Source organism: Oncorhynchus nerka, linkage group LG22, assembly GCF_034236695.1.
Source record: "Oncorhynchus nerka isolate Pitt River linkage group LG22, Oner_Uvic_2.0, whole genome shotgun sequence".
Lineage (NCBI taxonomy): Eukaryota > Metazoa > Chordata > Actinopteri > Salmoniformes > Salmonidae > Oncorhynchus > Oncorhynchus nerka.
Genome location: NC_088417.1, coordinates 21,277,546 through 21,298,021, shown reverse-complemented (window position 1 = coordinate 21,298,021; position 20,476 = coordinate 21,277,546). Strand labels below are relative to the sequence as shown.

Genomic DNA, 20,476 nt, shown 5'->3' with positions numbered 1-20,476 from the left:
CTAGCTAGGCTCTATGTGGGTCAAGGAAACTGGCCCAAAGTATCTACTGCCTAACTAGTTAGTTATACGTGTAACTCTTTCTCCTTCCCTGCTGAGTTGGACTGCAAGCAGCAGGCTGGAGGTTTCCCCTGAGCCACAACACCAACACCAGCAGCCATGTGAGCAGGAGTGGAGCCCCCACTGTAGGACAGAACCAGGGGGACCTAGAGCCCACACTGACTTAGATCAAGAAGGAAGAGGCTGGGTACTAGATGGGTCAGGTTGAGCAGGAGTCTGATTGCCAAGAAAACAAATACCAAATGATTACTGAAGGTGAGTTCATTTTTGGAGTTCTCAGAACAGCTTTCAGCATGAGAATTGTGAAAACAAGTGAACTTTCTTGGTTAAGAATGCTGCTCTCTTGATTGAAAAGTATTATTGGCTACTTACTAGTGCACTTGTCGTCAATAGTCAATATGCTAGCAGGCAGGCTATTGTGTAAATACACAAAACCCTCTCAAAGGCAGGCACTCAACTCGGCCTACTTTAAAAGGTTATTTTATTTAGTAGACATTTTGCAGGATGACATCTCTTGAGATGCACCATCTCGTTTTCAGGTGTCCAAAAGAACATTTAAAAAACAACACAATACTTAGTAAGAAGAATAATATGGCAACTACTGTCTAATAATAATAATAACAATTAAATAATAATACAAATGTACATAAACAACATAAAAAAGTTCAACTACGAATAGGCCTACAACTAATAGAAACTACTGCTACACCTACTAATACAACTAATAAAAACTACTGCTACAACTAATAAAAACTACTGCTACAACTAATAAAAACTACAGCTAAAACTAATAACAACTACTAATACAACTAATAAAAACTACTAATAAAAACTACTGCTACAACTAATAAAAACTACTGCTACACCTACTAATACAACTAATAAAAACTACTGCTACAACTAATAAAAACTACAGCTAAAACTAATAACAACTACTAATACAACTAATAAAAACTACTAATAAAAACTACTGCTACAACTAATAAAAACTACTGCTACACCTACTAATACAACTAATAAAAACTACAGCTACAACTAATAAAAACTACAGCTACAACTAATAAAAACTACTAATACAACTAATAAAAACTACTGCTACACCTACTAACACAACTAATAAAAACTACAGCTACTGCTGCAACTAATAAAAACTACTGCTACAACTAATAAAAACTACAGCTACAACTAATAAAAACTACTGCTACACCTACTAACACAACTAATAAAAACTACAACTACTGCTACAACTAATAAAAACTACTAATACAACTAATAAAAACTACTGCTACACCTACTAATACAACTAATAAAAACTACTGCTACAACTAATAAAAACTACAGCTAAAACTAATAACAACTACTAATACAACTAATAAAAACTACTAATAAAAACTACTGCTACAACTAATAAAAACTACTGCTACACCTACTAATACAACTAATAAAAACTACAGCTACAACTAATAAAAACTACTGCTACAACTAATAAAAACTACTGCTACAACTAATAAAAACTACTGCTACAACTAATAACAACTACTGCTACAACAACTAATAAAAACTACTAATACAACTAACATAACTACTACTAAAACAACTAATAAAAACTACTAATACAACTAACATAACTACTACTAAAACAACTAATAAAAACTACTAATACAACTAACATAACTACTACTGCTACAACTAATAAAAACTACTAATACAACTAACATAACTACTACTAAAACAACTAATAAAAACTACTAATACAACTAACATAACTACTACTAAAACAACTAATAAAAACTACTAATACAACTAATTAAAACTACCGCTACAACTACAACTAATAAAAACTACTGCTACAATTAATAAAAACTACTGCTAAAACAACTAACAACTGATAAAACTACTAAATGTACCTATAATATATACATATATATTTACAAATATCTTCACATGGTGTGTCATGACTTCCGCCGAAGTCGGCTCCTCTCCTTGTTCGGCAGTCGACGTCACCGGCTTTCTAGCCATCGCCGCTCCATTTTTCGTGTATCCACCTGGTTTTCATTCCCCAATCAATTCATATGGATTTATTCCTCTGTTCCCCATGTCTTTGTGTAGGATTGTTTTGTGTTACGTGTATTTTGATATTGTGGATATTGTTAGCGCATTACTTTTTGTCTATTTTCCGTGTTTTGGGCACATTTTATGTTACTTTGTGCTGTCATTTTGACCGGAATAAAAAGTGCACCTGTTCACTACACTCTGCTCTCCTGCACCTAACTTCGCCTCCAATACACAATCCTAACATGGTGATGTTTTTATTAGTTAAAAACACAAACTATTTGTTCTTACATTTGAAAAATGATGGGCCATAAAGGTGGATGGATTTCCCATTGAATTCACACTTTTTGGGTAGGTCCTACACCACGAACATTCACACCTGGCATTATAACCTATCTGCAAACAGTTGTCTGGACTGAGGCATGCAAGTGAAAAGAAAAGCAAACATTCACACATTTGTCTGGGCGTCCATTGAATTCATATTGAGTGGGTAGGATTAAGCCGTCAGAAAATTCACACCTGGCCAAATGGCCAATTCAGCATTTTACAGTGCAAGCATTTGACTTGCATATACACTGAACAAAAATATAAACACGACATGTAAAGTGTTGGTCCCATGTTTCATCAGCTGAAATAAAAGATCCCAGAAATGTTCCATAAGTACTGAGGAGTATTTCTGTCTGTAATAAAGCCCAATCATTCTGATTGGCTGGGCCTGGCTCCCCAGCGGGTCGGTCGGGCTCCCAAGTTATCCTATGCGCTCCCAGGCCCACCCATGGCTGCGCCCCTGCCCAGTCATGTGAAATCCATAGATTTCCTTATATGAACTGTAACTCAGCAAAACCTTTGAAATTGTTACATGTTACGTTTATATATTTTTTCAGTATACAGTACATATTATATATTTTGCGACTTGGAATTTTTATTTAGGAGCACCAGTGCGCTTCGAAAAATTAAGAACTTTTATTACCTCAAAAATGTATAATCTCAAATATCTTTTCGTTGTGCTCCTAAATTTCTTTGTATGCACCTACATTTTTCAACATAAGCGCCACGCACACATGCTCCTTTGTAAGAAAAGGTCAGCGTAGAGCCCTGCCAATCCACAAACGGTTGTCTGGACAGAGCTGTGGAAATGAACATTCATACAGTTGTAGTATTTTTTTGTTTAACCACAATATTTACCGATAGAGTAATGGAAGGAATATCCAACCAATATCGATAGATTGATCAGTGCCCATCACTGTTACTCTTACATTACATTTTAGTCATTTAGCAGACACTCTTATCCAGAGCAATTTATTATTGACCCTCATTGGTAATGTGTCCATTCCTGTCTGCAGCTTTCACATTTCCAATGGAAGCAGAGGAACCTGCAGCTCAACCATTTCCACTGGAGGGAGACTTCTAAACAGAACACTACAGCCACTGCATCGGTGTCCACTGCCCTGGCAACAACATCTCCTGTGACTTCTGCCCTGGCAACAAGAAGACCGGTGACTACTGCCCAGGCAACAAGACCTCCTATGACTACTGCCCTGGCAACAAGAAGACCAGTGTCTACTGCCCTGGCAACAAGAAGACCGGTGACTACTGCCCTGGCAACACAAGGCAACAAGACCACCGGTGACATCTGCCCTGGCAACAAGAAGACCCGTGTCTATGGCCCTGGCAACAAGAAGATCGGTGACTACTGCAAAGGCAACAAGACCACCAGTGTCATCTGCTCTGGCAACAAGACTAAGGAGGTCTACTGCACTGGGAACAAGTCTGGCCAGAAGAAATGAGCTATCTGTATATTGAACGTTTGTAATACCTTTAAAACAACTCCATATTCATCATAACATCATTTGTATTAATACTAACTCATCAATCTTTTGTGCTGATATGTTATAACAAATCTGTTACTATACTAATGATGCTTTGTCCATTTTCATAGAAGGCAGTTAGAGATTTTAACATTCTCGGTGGTGAGGAGATCAGATACAAAGCCTGGTGAAAGGTGAAGATACAACTTTGTATTTATACACTACATATACAAAAGTATGTGGACACACCTTCAAATTAGTGGATTTGGCTATTTCAGCCACACCCAATGCTGGCAGGTGTATAAAATCGAGCACATAGCCATGCAATCTCCATAGACAAATATTGGCAGTACAATGGCTTACTGAAGAGCTCAGTGACTTTCAACGTGGGTCTGGCATAGGATGCCACCTTCCCAACAAGTCAGTTTGTCAAATTTCTGTCCTGCTAGAGCTGCCCCGGTCAACTGTAAGTGCTATTATTGTGAAGTGGAAACGTCTAGGAGCAACAACGGTTCAGCCGTGCAGTGGTTGGCCACACAAGCTCACAGATTGGTATCGCAGAGTGTGACAGTTTGGAGCAACAGTTTGTGGCAACAGTTTGGAGAAGGTCCTTTCCTATATCAGCACGACAATGCCCCTGTGCACAAAGCGAGGTCCATACAGAAATAGTTTGTCGAGATAGGTGTGGAAGAACTTGACTGGTCTGCACAAGCCCTGACCTCAACCCCATCGAACACATTTGTGATGAAATGGAACGCCCACTGCAAGCCAGGCCTGATCACCCAACATCAGTGCCCAACCTCACTAATGCTCTTTAGGCTGAATGGAAGCAAGTCCCCGCAGCAATGTTCATACATCTAGTGGAAAGCCTTCCCAGAAGAGTGGATGTTGTTATAGCAGCAAAGGGGGGACTGACTCCATATTAACGCTCATGATTTTGGAAGATGTTCAACAAGCAACCGTCCACATACCTTTGGTCATGGTAGTGTATGTGTGTATGGGTGCCAGCTTTATAAATGGGGAGTGGCCCATGAAAGACTGTTTTGGGAGGTAATGTATTGGTGTCTATTGGTGACAAGCTTTTAAATACCTTGCTTTTTATTACACTATCATCTCTTGACTAATGTCATTTCAAGGACTACCGTCATTTTATCAAAGGAAACTTGTACTTTCTGTTGAGAGGATTTTTTCAATGACCGTTCAAGTTTTGGTACTGTTGTTTTCTGTTTTTCAGTCGTACGTAATGTTATGTTCTTTGTTTTTATATATTTTTTTTAAACACTTTGAAAAAGTCGGAATAGTTATTTCAAGGACTCTTAAATGGGCACTGGTACAACAATAGTCAGCTACTATGGTTGAGGAAATCCCTCTCTCTCTCTCTGTCAGTTATCTGTCAATCCAGTCTGACAGTCTATATACTTTCATGTCTCCTCTTAATGAGGATCTGTTGACAGCAAGAGAGCCAAGCTGTTTTCATCAACTCTCATTTAGTGTCTTATTGCAGATAGCCGTCTGTCACTTACACATTATCATATAACCCAAATGACTGTGCTAAGGGAATTTGTGTTCATTAAAATACAATGGAACATTCTCCTAATAAATTAGCATGCTGGACTCATAATATGATCCTAATACACCTCATGGAATACCTACGTGTAATAAATATGTAGCGCTAGTCTAGTGCTGAGCGATTAGTGTTTTTTTTAGGTCTGATTCGGTTAGATTATTACAAAATAATCACAGTTTTAATTGATTTCAATTATTTTTAATTAATAAAAGTCTCATGATGGTAGTGACTGCCCATTACTGCTTATCAATTATTAACAATTTATTAACATTATTTGAATTTAATAAAATATTTCAGTTGTGTATTTTACATTTGTTTTATTTGATGACTTCTTTATTTCATTCCAAGTCCTCATCTCTATAGAGCTGCTGCCTATGCTGTCTGAAAAAAATCACTGTTTTGTTGTTCTTCAAAATAAATAAGGCATTTTTATGACTGCTGAATAACAACTATGAGTCACTTAGATAACTTGCAAAGCAACAGCTGTTCATCATGCATTCTTTCCTCTTCTGTAGCAGGCGTAAAAGAAGCACAGACTGGACAAGTAGATGAGCAATGGATTATGGTAGAATATTGGCCAGTTGGAAACTACAACTCCGTACTACATCGCAAAGTTCAGTCTGGATCTGATTTATCTCTGGAGAAACTGCAATGTTCACATTGAGTTCACAGAAGAAAAAAACAAAAACAAAATGGAATTCAAATAATTGAACCTACATAGGTGAATTAGATGTTTAAAAAACAAAAAATAACCAGCATTTCGATGAATCACTCAGGACTAAGCTAGTCTCATGTTAGAAGAGTCTGACTCATGAGTGGAATGGAGAAATGGTGAGGGGGAGATCAAGAAAGAGAGAGGGGAGAAGAGATAATACAAAACCTGTGAGTTTTCTCTACAAGCACAAACAACATGTCCAACACACTCAGATGTCTGGAATATGGTATTATATCTTCAATAAAAATAATAATCAGATATGGTCCTTTCTGCAATTGAACATCACCGATATAGAGACATATAGCAGAATGAAAAGCCTGTTTCAGAACAAATGTGCCTGCACTCACTTGCACAGCGAGCGCACGCGAACGCAAACACACACACGCGAACCCAAACACACACACGCGAACCCAAACACACACACGCGAACCCAAACACACACACGCGAACCCAAACACACACACACTTCTAGGCAGTGTATTAACAGTAGATAACAGTGATTTAGGAGTGGCTCATGAATTCATCGCCCCTCTTTTCCTCCCTATTCTGAATTTCAAAACCAACACAGAAAGAGAGTGGGATAAGGAAGGATAGAATGTGTGTAAACTACCGGGGGAACAAAGCAGCGATATTTTAGCCCTCTGTTAAGTGCAGGACCATGTCAGAGTTATTCCAGACCATGTTAATAGATGCATGTCTCTTGTTTTGCCTTGAGCTCTGCTCTCTGTAAAAATAGTAAAGCCCAGGAAAACTCTAGGGGCTGGAGGTGTTTAAACAACTCAGACACTCAGTCCCACTTACTGTAATAGGAAAATACTTTGGCTACCGTGAATTGTCTTAGGAGTTAGATTTCTATGTTATCTACTACAATATATCTGCAGGGCAAATCACTGAATTGTTTAGATAGGCTACTTCAATGCATGATGCCCAACATAGCCCACAACAAAGCATGATGCCCAACATAGCCCACAACAAAGCATGATGCCCAACATAGCCCACAACAAAGCATGATGCCCAACATAGCCCACAACAAAGCATGATGCCCAACATAGCCCACAACAAAGCATGATGCCCAACATAGCCCACAACAAAGAGGAAACACTGAATGGCTGCATTATGCAGTGGAAAACTCCTGTATGTGCCTATGTTCACTCCAGACCTGACTGCCCTTGACCAGCATAAAAACATCCTGTGGCATACTGCATTAGCATCAAATAGCCCCCGTGATATGCAACTTTTCAGGGAAGTTAGGAACCAATATACACAATCAGTTAGGAAAGCTAAGGCTAGCTTTTCAAAACAGAAATTTGCATCCTGTAGCACAAATTCAAAAGAGTTCTGGGACACTGTAAAGTCCATGGAGAATAAGAACACCTCCTCCCAGCTGCCCACTGCACTGAGGCTAGGAAACACTGTCACCACCGATAAACACTGTCACCACCGATAAACACTGTCACCACCGATAGCATTTTTCTACGGCTACAAATCTGGACCCTCTCATTCTAAAATTATTTGCCGAGATCGTTGCAACCCCTATTACTAGCCTGTTCAACCTCTCTTTCGTATTGACTGAGATCCCCAAAGATTGGGAAGCTGCCGCGGTCATCCCCCTCTTCAAAGGGGGAGACACTCTAGACCCAAACTGCTACAGACCTGTATCTATCCTACCCTGCCATTCTAAGGTCTTCTTTGGACGAGCTTCAATGCCATACAACTCTCCTGCTCTCAAAACTAAATGCATGCTTCAAACGATCGCTGCCTGCACCTGCCCACCCGTCCAGCATCACTACTCTGGATTAGAGGTTGACCGATTATGATTTTTCAACGCCGATACCGATTATTGGAGGACCATAAAAGCCGATACCGATTAATCGGCCGCTTTTTATTGGTTTATTTGTAATAATGACAATTACAACAATTCTGAATGAACACTTATTTTAACTTAATATAATACATTAATAAAATCCATTTAGCCTCAAGTAAATAATGAAACATGTTCAATTTGGTTTAAATAATGCAAAAACAAAGTGTTGGAGAAGAAAGTAAAAGTGCAATATGTTCCATGTCAAATATGTGCCATGTAAGAAAGCTAACGTTTCAGTTCCTTGCTCAGAACATGAGAACATATGAAAGCTGGTGGTTCCTTTTAACATGAGTCTTCAATATTCACAGGTAAGAAGTTTTAGGTTGTAGTTATTTTAGGAATTATAGGACTATTTCCCTCTATACCATTTGTATTTCATTAACCTTTGACTATTGGATGTTCTTATAGGCACTTTAGTATTGCCAGTGTAACAGTATAGCTTCCGTCCCTCTCCTCGCTCCCCCCTGGGATCGAACCAGCAACACAACGACAATTAGCGCGCACTAACTAGCTAGCCATTTCACTTCAGTTACACAAGCCTCATCTCGGGAGTTGATTGGCTTGAAGTCATAAACAGCCCAATGCTTGACGCACAACGAAGAGCTGCTGTCAAAACGCACGAAAGTGCTGTTTGAATGAATGTTTACGCGCCTGCTTCTGCCTACCACCGCTCAGTCAGATACTTGTATGCTCAGTTAGATTATATGCAACGCAGGACACGCTAGATAATATCTAGTAATATCATCAACCATGTGTAGTTAACTAGTGATTATGATTGATTGTTTTTTATTTACATTTTTACATTTAAGTCATTTAGCAGACGCTCTTATCCAGAGCGACTTACAAATTGGTGCATTCACCTTATGACATCCAGTGGAACAGCCACTTTACAATAGTGCATCTAAATCTTTTAAGGGGGGGGGTGATAAGTTTAATGCTAGCTAGCAACTTACATCGGTTTACTGCATTCGCTTAACTCCTTGTCGAGTGCAACGAGAGAGAGGCAGGTCGTTATTGCGTTGGACCAGTTAAGGTTGCAAGATTGAGTCCCCCGAGCTGACAAGGTGAAAATCTGTCATTCTGCCCCTGAACAAGGCAGTTAACCCACCGTTCCTAGGCCGTCATTAAAGATAAGAATGCGTTCTTAACTGACTTGCCTAGTTAAATAAAGATTAAATAAAGGTATAAAAAAATACATTTAAAAAAATCGGCAAATGCCCAAAAATACAGATTTCCGATTGTTATGAAAACTTGAAATCGGCCCTAATTAATCGGCAATTCCGATTAATCGGTCGACCTCTACTCTGGTTGGTTCTGACTTAGAATATGTGGACAGCTACAAATACCTAGGTGTCTGGTTAGACTGTAAACTCTCCTTACAGACCCACATTAAGCATCTCCAATCCAAATTTAAATCTTGAATCGGCTTCTTATTTCGCAAACAAAGCATGCTTCACTCATGCTGCCAAACATACCCTCGTAAAACTGACCATCCTACCGATCCTCGACTTCGGCGATGTCATTTACAAAATAGCCTCCAACACTCTAATCAACAAATCGGATGCAGTCCATCACAGTGCCATCCGTTTTGTCACCAAAGCCCCAAATACTACCCACCACTGCGACCTGTATGCTCTCATTGGCTGGCTCATCGCTTCATACTCGTTGCCAAACCCACTGGCTCCAGGTCATCTACAAGTCTTTGCTAGGTAAAGCCCCGCCGTATCTCAGTTCAATGGTCACCATAGCAGCACCAACCCAGAAGGTATATTTTACTGGTCATCCCCAAAGCCAATTCCTCCTTTGGCCGCTTTTCCTTCCAGTTCTCTGCTGCCAATGACTGGAACGAACTGCAAAAATCACTGAAGCTGGAGACTCATTTCTCCCTCACTAACTTCAAGCACCAGCTGTCAGAGCAGCTCACAGATCATTGCACCTGAACATAGCCCATCTGTAAATAGCCCATCCAACTACCTCATCCCCATATTGTTATTTATTTATCTTGCTCCTTTGCACCCCAATTTCTCTACTTGCACATTCATCTTCTGCACATCTATCACTCCAGTGTTTAATTGCTATATATATTATAATTACCTCACCGCTGTGGCCTATTTATTGCCTTACCTCCCTTATTTTACCTCCTTTGCACACACTGCATATATACTTATTTTCTACTGTATTATTGACGGTATGTTTGTTTATTCCATGTGTAACTCTTTGTTGTTATATGTGACGAACTTCTTTCCTTTATCTTGGCCAGGTCGCAGTTGTAAATGAGAACTTCTTCTCAACTAGCCTACCTGGTTAAAAAAAGGTGAAATATATATATATATATTTTTTTTTAAGTGTGTCTGTCAGAGAGAGAGAGGGAATACAGTACCTGTAGGCAGCAGACAGTCTAAAGGAGTGAATTCATCCATGATCATCCAGATGTTCCGTCTCTTCTGCAGAAGTACTCAACTGGAACAGAGAAACACACAGTCACTCCATACTATTCTTTCTTCCTTTATTTCTTTCTTTCTTCAGAGTTCATCAAACCTTCGAAATAATTGCCGATGGCCTAAAGTATCTGACACCCAACAGTTTGAAAACAAGTAACAAACCATTATCATAAACTCTCACTATTAAGGCAATTCCTCCCAATTACATGTCAACAACATACCATACCTGCCAAGCCAAGAGGCAGACTCTAGGAGGAATAAGTTAAAGGAACAGGTTTCCCAACATTCTAACAACCTCTGACCCCAACACTGATTGCTTATCTGAGCGTTGCAAAATAATTTAATCTCTACTCTGCAACCTGAACTTTTGATCAGTTAGCCATTGGCAGCTTCATACCAGTTAGTTACATCTCAACAATATGAAGAGTGGTGGGAATAGTTCTGAAGGATTATTTGAGGGTAACTGAAAGTGACAGAGAGGCAGATACTATGACAACAGTCAATATATTGTGAGGTTTTACATGTGACATGGTTAAAGACAGATGGTGTCAACAGGTTCCCATTATACAGAAGAAATTCTGTAGGGAGTAAAATAATCAACAAACACAACAACAACGACGAAAAAGTACAAATTGTTTATATTTTTCTCTATCCTCCCTGATTCAGAATATACAGGATCATTTTCATAGTCATGGCACGCTTTGTGTAAGAGCTATTGAAGATTGAAAGACCCCAAAAATAAAAATACATTTGTCCATCTTCCCGATTGTGAATAAAAAAACGAATATTCAATATTAACTCATTTTACCTCGGTAAACCGGGAGTCGGCAAGGACAGAGATGCCGAGTTTGCTCTCACATGCTTAGATACACAAACACATTACAATCGCCAGTTACTCTCAACACATCTAGCTATGTGACTTTGGTAGAACAATTATGTATGTCGTATTTAGGTGTAAATTCATACTCACTGAGTAAAGTAACTAACGGCAAGAGTTCCTGGTCAGATTTGTGTATAGTCAACAACAGCTCCGGATTTGACAGCAAGACATCCTGCTCTGGTGGAAAAGGTCCATAGACTCTGTGATGGCGCCATCTATCGGTGAACCAACATAAAATATAATAACAATATGCCGGGTATGACTTTTAGGTTATAGGTCCATCTATCCAGTACTGAGAATGAATCCTAGATCTGTGCCTCAATCAAATTAGAATTGTAACATATTTCGTAAACAACAGGTGTTCACTAACAATAAAATACTTACTTCCCAACAATGTAGAGAAAAATTAAATGGACAAATAATAGAAAAATAAAACATGTAATAATAAATACACAGAAAGTAATGATAACTTGGCTACATACCCGGGGTGTCAGTACAGAGTTGATGTGCAGGGGAGTACGAGGTAATTAAGGTATACAGTGAATTCAGAAAGTATTCAGACCCCTTGACGTTTTACACATTTTGTTACGTTACAGCCTTATTCTAAAAGTGATTAAATAAAAAAATGTCCTCATCAATCTAAACACAATACCCCATAATGCCAAAGTGAAAACAGAAAATAGCTTTTTTACATAAGTATTCAGACCCTTTGCTATGAGATTCGAAATTAAGCTCAGGTGCATCCTGTTTCCATTGATCATCCTTGAGACATTGTTGGAGTCCACCTGTGGTAAATTCAATTGATTGGACATGATTTGGAAAGGCACACACCTGTCTAGATAAGGTCCCACAGTTGACAGTGCATGTCAGAGCAAAAACCAAACCATGAGGTCAAAGGAATTGTCCGTAGAACTTCGAGACATGATTGTGTAGAGGCACAGAACTGGGGAAGGTACCAAAAATATTCTGCAGTATTGAAGGCTCCAACAACACAGTGGCTTAAATGGAAGAAGACTTTTCCTAGAGCTGGCCTCCCGGCCAAACTGAGTAATCAGGGGGTGAAAGGGTCTTGGTTAGGGAGGTTACCAAGAACCCAATGGACACTCTGACAGAGCCCTAGAGTTCCTCTGTGGAGATGGGAATACCTTCCAGAAGGACAACCCTCTCTGCAGCACTCTATCAATCAGGCCTTTATGGTAGAGTAGCCAGACGGAAGCCACTCCTCAGTAAAAGGCACATGACAGCCTGCTTGGAGTTTGCCAAAAGGGACCTAAAGAACTCTCAGACCATGAGAAAAAAGATTGTCTGGTCTGATGAAACCAAGATTGAACTCTTTGGCCTGAATGCCAAGCGTCACTTCTGGTGGAAACCTGGCACCATCCCTACGGTGAAGCATGGTGGTGGCAGCATCATGCTGTGGGGATGTTTTCAGTGGCAGAGACTGAGAGACTAGTCAGGATCGAGGTAAAGATGAACGAGGCAAAGTACAGAGTGATCCTTGATGAAAACCTGCTCCAGAGCACTCAGGACCTCAGACTGGGGTGTAGGTTCACCTTCCAACAGGACAACAACCCTAAGCGCACAGCCAAGACAATGCCGGAGTGGCTTTGGGACAGGTCTTTGAATGTCCTTGAGTAGCCCAGCCAGAGCCCGGACTTGAACCCGATCGAACATCTCTGGAGAGACCAGAAAATAGCTGTGCAGCGATGCCCCCCATTCAACCTGACAGAGCTTGAGAGGATCTGCAGAGAAGATTTGGAGAAATTCCACAAATACAGGTGTGCCAAGCTTGAAGTGTCATACCCAAGAAGACTCGAAGACTCAAGGTTGTAATTGCCGCCAAAGGTGCTTCAACAAAGTACCGAGTAAAGGGTCTGAATAATTATGTAAATGTGATATTTCTGTATTTATTTTGCAAATATTTTTTTTTAAAATGTTTTTGCTTTGTCATAATCGGGTATTGTGGTGTAGATTGATGAAAAAAAAATGTTTTAATCAATTTTAGAATAAGGTAGAAACGTAACAAAATGGGGGAAAAGTCAAAGGGTCTAAATACTTTCCAAATGCACTCTGTAACTAGGAAGAAAGTGCCAGATAGTAAATAGTAGCAGCAGCGTATGTGAGGAGTCAAAAAAGTTACTGCAAAAAGGGTCAATGCAGATAATCCAGTTGGCTATTTGGTTAAATATTTAACTAAATATTTACCAGTATTATGGCTTTGGGGTAGAAGATGTTCAAGGTCCTGTTGCTTCCAGACTTGGTGCGTTGGGACCGCTTGCCATGCAGTAGCAGAGAGAACAGTATATGATTTGGGTGGCTGGAGAGTTTGACCATTTTTAGGGTCTTCCTCTGACACCGCCTGGTATAGAGGTCCTGGATGGCAGGGAGCTCGTCCCCAGTCATGTACTGGGCCGTACGCACTACCCTCTGTAGCTCCTTGTGGTCGGATGCCAAGCAGTTGCCATAACAAGCAGTGATGCAGCCTGTCAATATGCTCTCAACTTTTTGAAGATCTGAGGACCCATGCCAGATCTTTTCGGGCTCCTGAAAGGGAATAGACTTTGTCGTGCCCTCTTCACAAATGTATTGGTGTGTTTGGATCATGGTAGATCCTTAGTGATGTGAACACCGAGGAACTTGATGCTCTCGACCCGCTCCACTACAGCCCCTTCGATGTGAATGGGGGCGTGCTCTGCCCTAAGTTTCTTGTAGTCCACGATCAGCTCCTTTGTCTTGCTGACGTTGAGGGAGAGGTTGTTGTCCTTGCACCCCACTGCCAGGTCTCTTCCCTATAGGAGGTAATCAGGCCTATTACCGTCGTGCCATCGGCAAACTTAATGATTGGGTGGCGCAGTGGTTAAGGGCGCTGTACTGCAGCGCCAGCTGTGCCACCAGAGACTCTGGGTTCGCGCCCAGGCTCTGTTGTAACCGGCCGCGCCCGGGAGGTCCGTGGGGCGACGCACAATTGGCCTAGCGTCGTCCGGGTTAGGGAGGGTTTGGCCGGTAGGGAAATCCTTGTTTCATTGCGCACCAGCGACTCCTGTGGCAGGCCGGGCGCAGTGCGCGCTAACCAAGGTTGCCAGGTGCACGGTGTTTCCTCCGACACATTGGCTTTCGGGTTGGATGGCGCTGTGTTAAGAAGCAGTGCGGCTTGGTTGGGTTGTGTATCGGAGGACGCATGACTTTCAACCTTCGTCTCTCCCGAGCCCGTACGGGAGTTGTAGCGATGAGACAAGATAGTAGCTACTAAAACAATTGGATACCACGAAATTGGGGAGAAAAAGGGGTCAAATTTAAATATATATATATATATATATATATATATATATATATATGTAAATAGATTGTGTTGGAGTCTTAGGAGCCACACACAGCAACAGTGAATCATAATCCATGCCCCCCAAAACCAACACACACACACACACACACTCACAGTACACCAGCTGTCTGTCCGATGGGGGTTTAATCCTCCAAAAGTAAAAACCTTAATCTGAAGGGTATCCTGCAACATGACAGACAATACAGGGGGTGAATTCAAAATATACTGTGAATCAGGGGTATAAATATATGGAGCCCATGAACTAATCAGTCTACTAAAACCTTCAGTCATTTTCAAGTGCATACAAATACAACCCCTGCCCCCCACATGCAGGAATGCAAAAATACATTGAATGGCATTTATACACACACACCAGCACACACACACACACACTCACACGCACATTCTATCCAGTTGTCTGGAAAGAGAGTGTGTATAAAGAGTAGGATAGTAGCCTATGGGGAAAGACATTAGTATTTTTGCCCTACTTTCTTCCTGGCTTGTTAAAAGCAATCGTCTAGCCAATCTGTCACCCTGCTTGAAACGTCTGCTCTGGCTAGGGCTGGCACACGCACGCGCGCACACACACACACACACACACACACACACACACACACACACACACACACACACACACACACACACACACAAAACACACACACACACAAACACACACACACACACACACACACACACACACACACACACACATACACACACACACACACACACACACACACACACACACATCCCCTCTGGCTAGTTACACAGGAGAGAAGGGAGGCAAGGTAGAGATGAATGTCTTTCCAACTTCACCTGTCCCAACCCCAACATTTCACTTAACAAATTATAAACAAAGTCAGACTGAGGCACAATGTTGTGCTCAGAGGGAGAGAAAAATACTGTTGGTCTAAGATGACAGATCTCCTCCTCATGGTGCGAGATGACCACACACACTAGGGTGCTTATAGGAACTCCTAGTGGCTCTGTGTGTGTGTGTGTGTGTGTGTGTGTGTGTGTGTGTGTGTGTGTGTGTGTGTGTGTGTGTGTGTGTGTGTGTGTGTGTGTGTGTGTGTGTGTGTGTGTGTGTGTGTGTGTGTGTGTGTGCGTGCGTGTGCGTGAAAGATGTCCTCCCATAAAAAACATGTTTTATTTCCCATGCACACACTCTAGCATTAATGGCTGTACAGGAATCTAATGAAATGCACACATAAAAGAAAGCAAGGTTATAGGCTACAGGGAAACAAAGATCAGTTTATATTCAACAAATGCTTGTATTTTTCTGTTTACCTTTCCATCATCAGGGAACTGATTTGAATGTGAAGGTTAATTTGAATACTCTGTGGTATAAAGTATGCTAAAATGATCTGTATGTATTTATACAGTATATTATATCATACATACCTTATACTGTATACCTTATACAGCTGGATGCGTCTTCGCCAGGGATAATTAAGAGAGGAGAGAGAGATAGAGAGAGAGAAAGAAAGAGTAGTGAAAGACAGAGAGAGGAAGAGAAAACAGGCAGAGAGAGAGAACGGTGTGAAATAGAAAGAGGAAGCAGACAGACGAGGGAGAGAGACAGGTAGGAGAAATTAACAGGAGGGAGAGAGACAGGTAGGAGAAATTAACAGGAGGGAGAGAGACAGGTAGGAGAAATTAACAGGAGGGAGAGAGACAGGTAGGAGAAATGAACAGGAGGGAGAGAGACAGGTAGGAGAAATAAACAGGAGGGAGAGAGACAGGTAGGAGAAATTAACAGGAGGGAGGGAGACAGGTAGGAGAAATAAACAGGAGGGAGAGAGACAGGTAGGAGAAATTAACAGGAGGGAGAGAGACAGGTAGGAGAAATAAACAGGAGGGAGAGAGACAGGTAGGAGAAATTAACAGGAGGGAGAAAGACAGGTAGGAGAAATTAACAGGAGGGAGAGAGACAGGTAGGAGAAATTAACAGGAGGGAAAGAGACAGGTAGGAGACATTAACAGGAGGGAGAGAGACAGGTAGGAGTAATTAACAGGAGGGAGAGAGACAGGTAGGAGAAATTAACAGGAGGGAGAGAGACAGGTAGGAGACATTAACAGGAGGGAGAGAGACAGGTAGGATAAATTAACAGGAGGGAGAGAGACAGGTAGGAGAAATAAACAGGAGGGAGAGAGACAGGTAGGAGAAATTAACAGGAGGCAGAGAGAAACAGGTGGGAGAAATAAACAGGAGGCAGAGAGAAACAGGAGGGAGAGAGAGAGAAACAGGAGGGAGGAAAGTGAGAGAGAGAAACAGGAGGGAGAGAGAGACAGAAACATCAGAGACAGAGAAACAAGAGGGAGACAGAAACAAGAGAGTTATTTGCCCATGATTTGCCTCTTACATTAAACCAGAAATTTATGATTTATTAAATTCAATTCTAGAATATGTTGGTGTCAGCGTGCGCTCGTGTGTGTGTGTGTGTGTGTGTGTGTGTGTGTGTGTGTGTGTGTGTGTGTGTGTGTGTGTGTGTGTGTGTGTGTGTGTGTGTGAGAGAGAGTAAATAAGGTGGTGTCAGCACGTTGCCTGTCATCTCTAGAGATCGATGGAGACAGCGATGGATGGGGATGCCTGCTCTTATTTACCTCATCTGACACACGCATACACACACACATACTAACAAACAAACACACATACACGTGCATATATTTATATATATACACACACACACGCACACACACACACACACACACAGGAAGAGAGGAGACGAGATCAAATATAAACGCTTGTATTTCCCCCTCTGGGTGGATCCAGCGCTTAAGAATTTGAACGGCAATATTCTTGGAGACAAGAGAAAGAGAGGAAGAAAGAAAGTTAGAGACTAAGAATGTGCATGCCAATAGGTAGAGAGAGAGAGAGAGAGAGAGACAGAGAGAGAGAGATGGAGAGACAGAGAGAGAGCGAGAGATAGAGAGAGATAGAGAGACAGAGAGAGAGTGAGATGGAGAGAGAGACAGAGTGAGAGAGATGGAGAGACAGAGAGAGAGCGAGAGATAGAGAGAGATAGAGAGACAGAGAGAGAGTGAGATGGAGAGAGAGACAGAGTGAGAGAGAGAAAGATGGAGAGAGAGAATCTGTTTTATGATTGCCGTTAAGCACCTAGCGATGATGATTTAAAAATAAAAAGTGTACTGTACAAATGAAATAAATCAGTATTATCATACAACAGTGCAGCGGGCATATGTAAATTACTTTCAGCTCCCTCTGATTCCATATACTTACTGACCAGGCATCTCAAATCAGTTGCTAAACTGCACCACAAAATATCCTTCCTAATCACTATAATCAGGTTTTATATAGGAGCCAATCCCACCCACTCACCACTAACATAACACTAATACCAGCCTGGGTGTAAAGATGCCTTATAATGGAACAAGATGGCAGGGAGAAGTAGGAGAAGAGGAAAAGCGAGAGAGTGCATGCTGTGTGTTTGTGGACGTTGTGGAGTTTTGCTTGTGTACATTGGTGTTATCAGAGTGGAACTTGAGTCATGGGTTATGCCAAGTGTGCAGGGTTGTGGGGGGGGGACTCTCTTTCTCTCCCAGCTAGAGCTGTCAGAGTTCTTCAAGAACAGTGGGTTTGGAGTCAGACGCAGAGAGCAGACAATTATTCTTTTATTTTTTTAAATATGACCGGAAAAAACGGTCACGCCAAAAACACAAAGCACATCAACTGACCGGCCCATACACAGGACCCAAAACTGTCCGGAAAAATACAAAAAAAACGAACATCCACAAACTAACAGCATAGCAATTCCGCACAAACCTAGGCGGGCCTAACAGGCTTAAATAGACAAAAATCAAGGAAAACAAACAGGAACAGGTGCAACTAATAAGACCAAACGAACAGAAAAGGAAAAAGGGATCGGTGGCGGCTAGTAGACCGGCGGTCGTTGACCGCCGAGCACCGTCCAAGCAGGCAGGGGAGCCACCTCCGGTGGGAGTCGTGACAGTACCCCCCCCCCCCCCGATGCGCGGCTCCTGCAGCAAGCCGCCAATGGCCCCGATGGCGACCCGGGGGGAGAGGCGCTGGGCGTTCCGGGCAGAGGCGGTGGAAGTCCCTCAGTAGAGAAGGGTCCAAAATGTCCCCCACCGGTACCCAGCACCTCTCCTCCGGACCGTACCCCTCCCAGTCCACGAGGTACTGTAGGCCCCTCACCCGGCGTCTCGAGTCCAGAATAGCACGTAATGTGTACGCCGGGGACCCCTCGATGTCCAGAGGGGGCGGAGGGACCTCCGGCACCTCACCTTCCTGCAGGGGACCAGCCACCACCGGCCTGAGGAGAGACACATGAAACGAGGGGTTAATAAGATAGTAAGTAGGAAGCTGTAACCTATAACACACCTCATTTATCCTCCTCAGGACTGTAAAGGGCCACGCACACTGCGGCCCCAGCTTCCGGCAGGGGTTTGAATGATTAATGCCTAAGCAAAATCATTTCTATATGCTTGGATTCCAAAACAGTGTACCCAGCATTTCCCAAACGTAGTTCTAAGGGGTGCACATTTTTGCCCTAACACCACACAGCTGATTCAAATGATCAAAACTAGATGATTAGTTGGGGCAAAAACCAAAAACGTGAACCCCTTGGGGTCCCAAGGAAACCCTGATTTAGAATTCTCAGAATGTTCTCAGAACCTTCCGGCAACCTAAAAATGTACATTCCAAGAACAGGCTAAATATTCACTTCCGGTCTCATAAAGTTTGAATAACGTGCAGTTTTACAAGAAACTTATGGCTATGTTCCCAGAACCAATGGGGAACAAAAAACTTACGTTCCCGGAACTTTCAAGGAAGCAAATGTGCTAGCTGGGAATGATGTAGTTTCCTGAAGCAGGTTTTCTCATTTGAGTCTGGTGGGTTTTAATGGTGGGGGGGGATCAGGGGCTTAGGAAGACAGCTGAGCAGGGATGTAGTGCTGCCATTGTGCGCGGGAGCGGCACCCCCTCACTTTTATTCAATTTGCAAATACACAGAGCTGGTAAAAATCATTTCTGGGAAATAATTTCTGAAGCTGAATCAGTGTCATGCAAGATCACATAATGATTAGTATTTTACATAACAGAACTGAATATAATGGCATAGCATGGTAGGCCTTTAACGTTACTGTTACACTAAAAACAGATCAGGGATATTAAAACAGGTTAGATCAGAGATATTGTCTCTGCGTATTAAAACAGGTAAGATCAGGGATATTGTCTCTGCATATTAAAACAGGTAAGATCAGTGATATTGTCTCTGCGTATTAAAACAGGTAAGATCAGGGATATTGTCTCTGCGTATTAAAACAGGTAAGATCAGGGATATTGTCTCTGCATATTAAAACAGGTTAGATCAGGGATATTGTCTCTGCATATTAAAACAGGTAAGATCAGGGATATTGTCTCTGCGTATTAAAACAGGTAAGATCAGGGATATTGTCCTTGCATATTAAAACAGGTTAGATCAGGGATATTGTCTCTGCATATTAAAACAGGTAAGATCAGGGATATTGTGTCTGCATATTAAAACAGGTAAGATCAGGGATATTAAAACAGGTTAGATCAGGGATATTGTCTCTGCGTATTAAAACAGGTCAGATCAGGGATATTGTCTCTGCATATTAAAACAGGTAAGATCAGGGATATTGTCTCTGCATATTAAAACAGGTTAGATCAGGGATATTGTCTCTGCATATTAAAACAGGTAAGATCAGGGATATTGTCTCTGCGTATTAAAACAGGTTAGATCAGGGATATTGTCTCTGCATAT

The 20,476-nt window shown here is 41.6% G+C and overlaps 1 protein-coding gene across 5 annotated transcripts in view; it reads right to left on the bottom strand.

Annotated features, from left to right (window-relative positions):
• tpk1 (thiamin pyrophosphokinase 1) overlaps positions 1-11,558 on the bottom strand; it is a 74,373-nt gene extending 62,815 nt beyond the window's left edge. For 4 of the 5 annotated variants that reach the window (XM_029648371.2, XM_029648376.2, XM_029648375.2 and 1 more), the window contains exons 1-2: positions 11,475-11,558; positions 10,444-10,523 (exon numbers count right to left, since the gene is read on the bottom strand). In XM_029648371.2, the coding sequence (XP_029504231.1) occupies positions 10,444-10,489 (46 nt within the window). In that variant the 5' untranslated portion in view covers positions 10,490-10,523; positions 11,475-11,558. Of the gene's footprint in view, positions 1-10,443; positions 10,524-11,312; positions 11,366-11,474 lie in introns of all 5 variants that reach the window. The other variant, XM_029648373.2, reaches the window with a different exon arrangement.
• Positions 11,559-20,476: the final 8,918 nt, after the last annotated feature.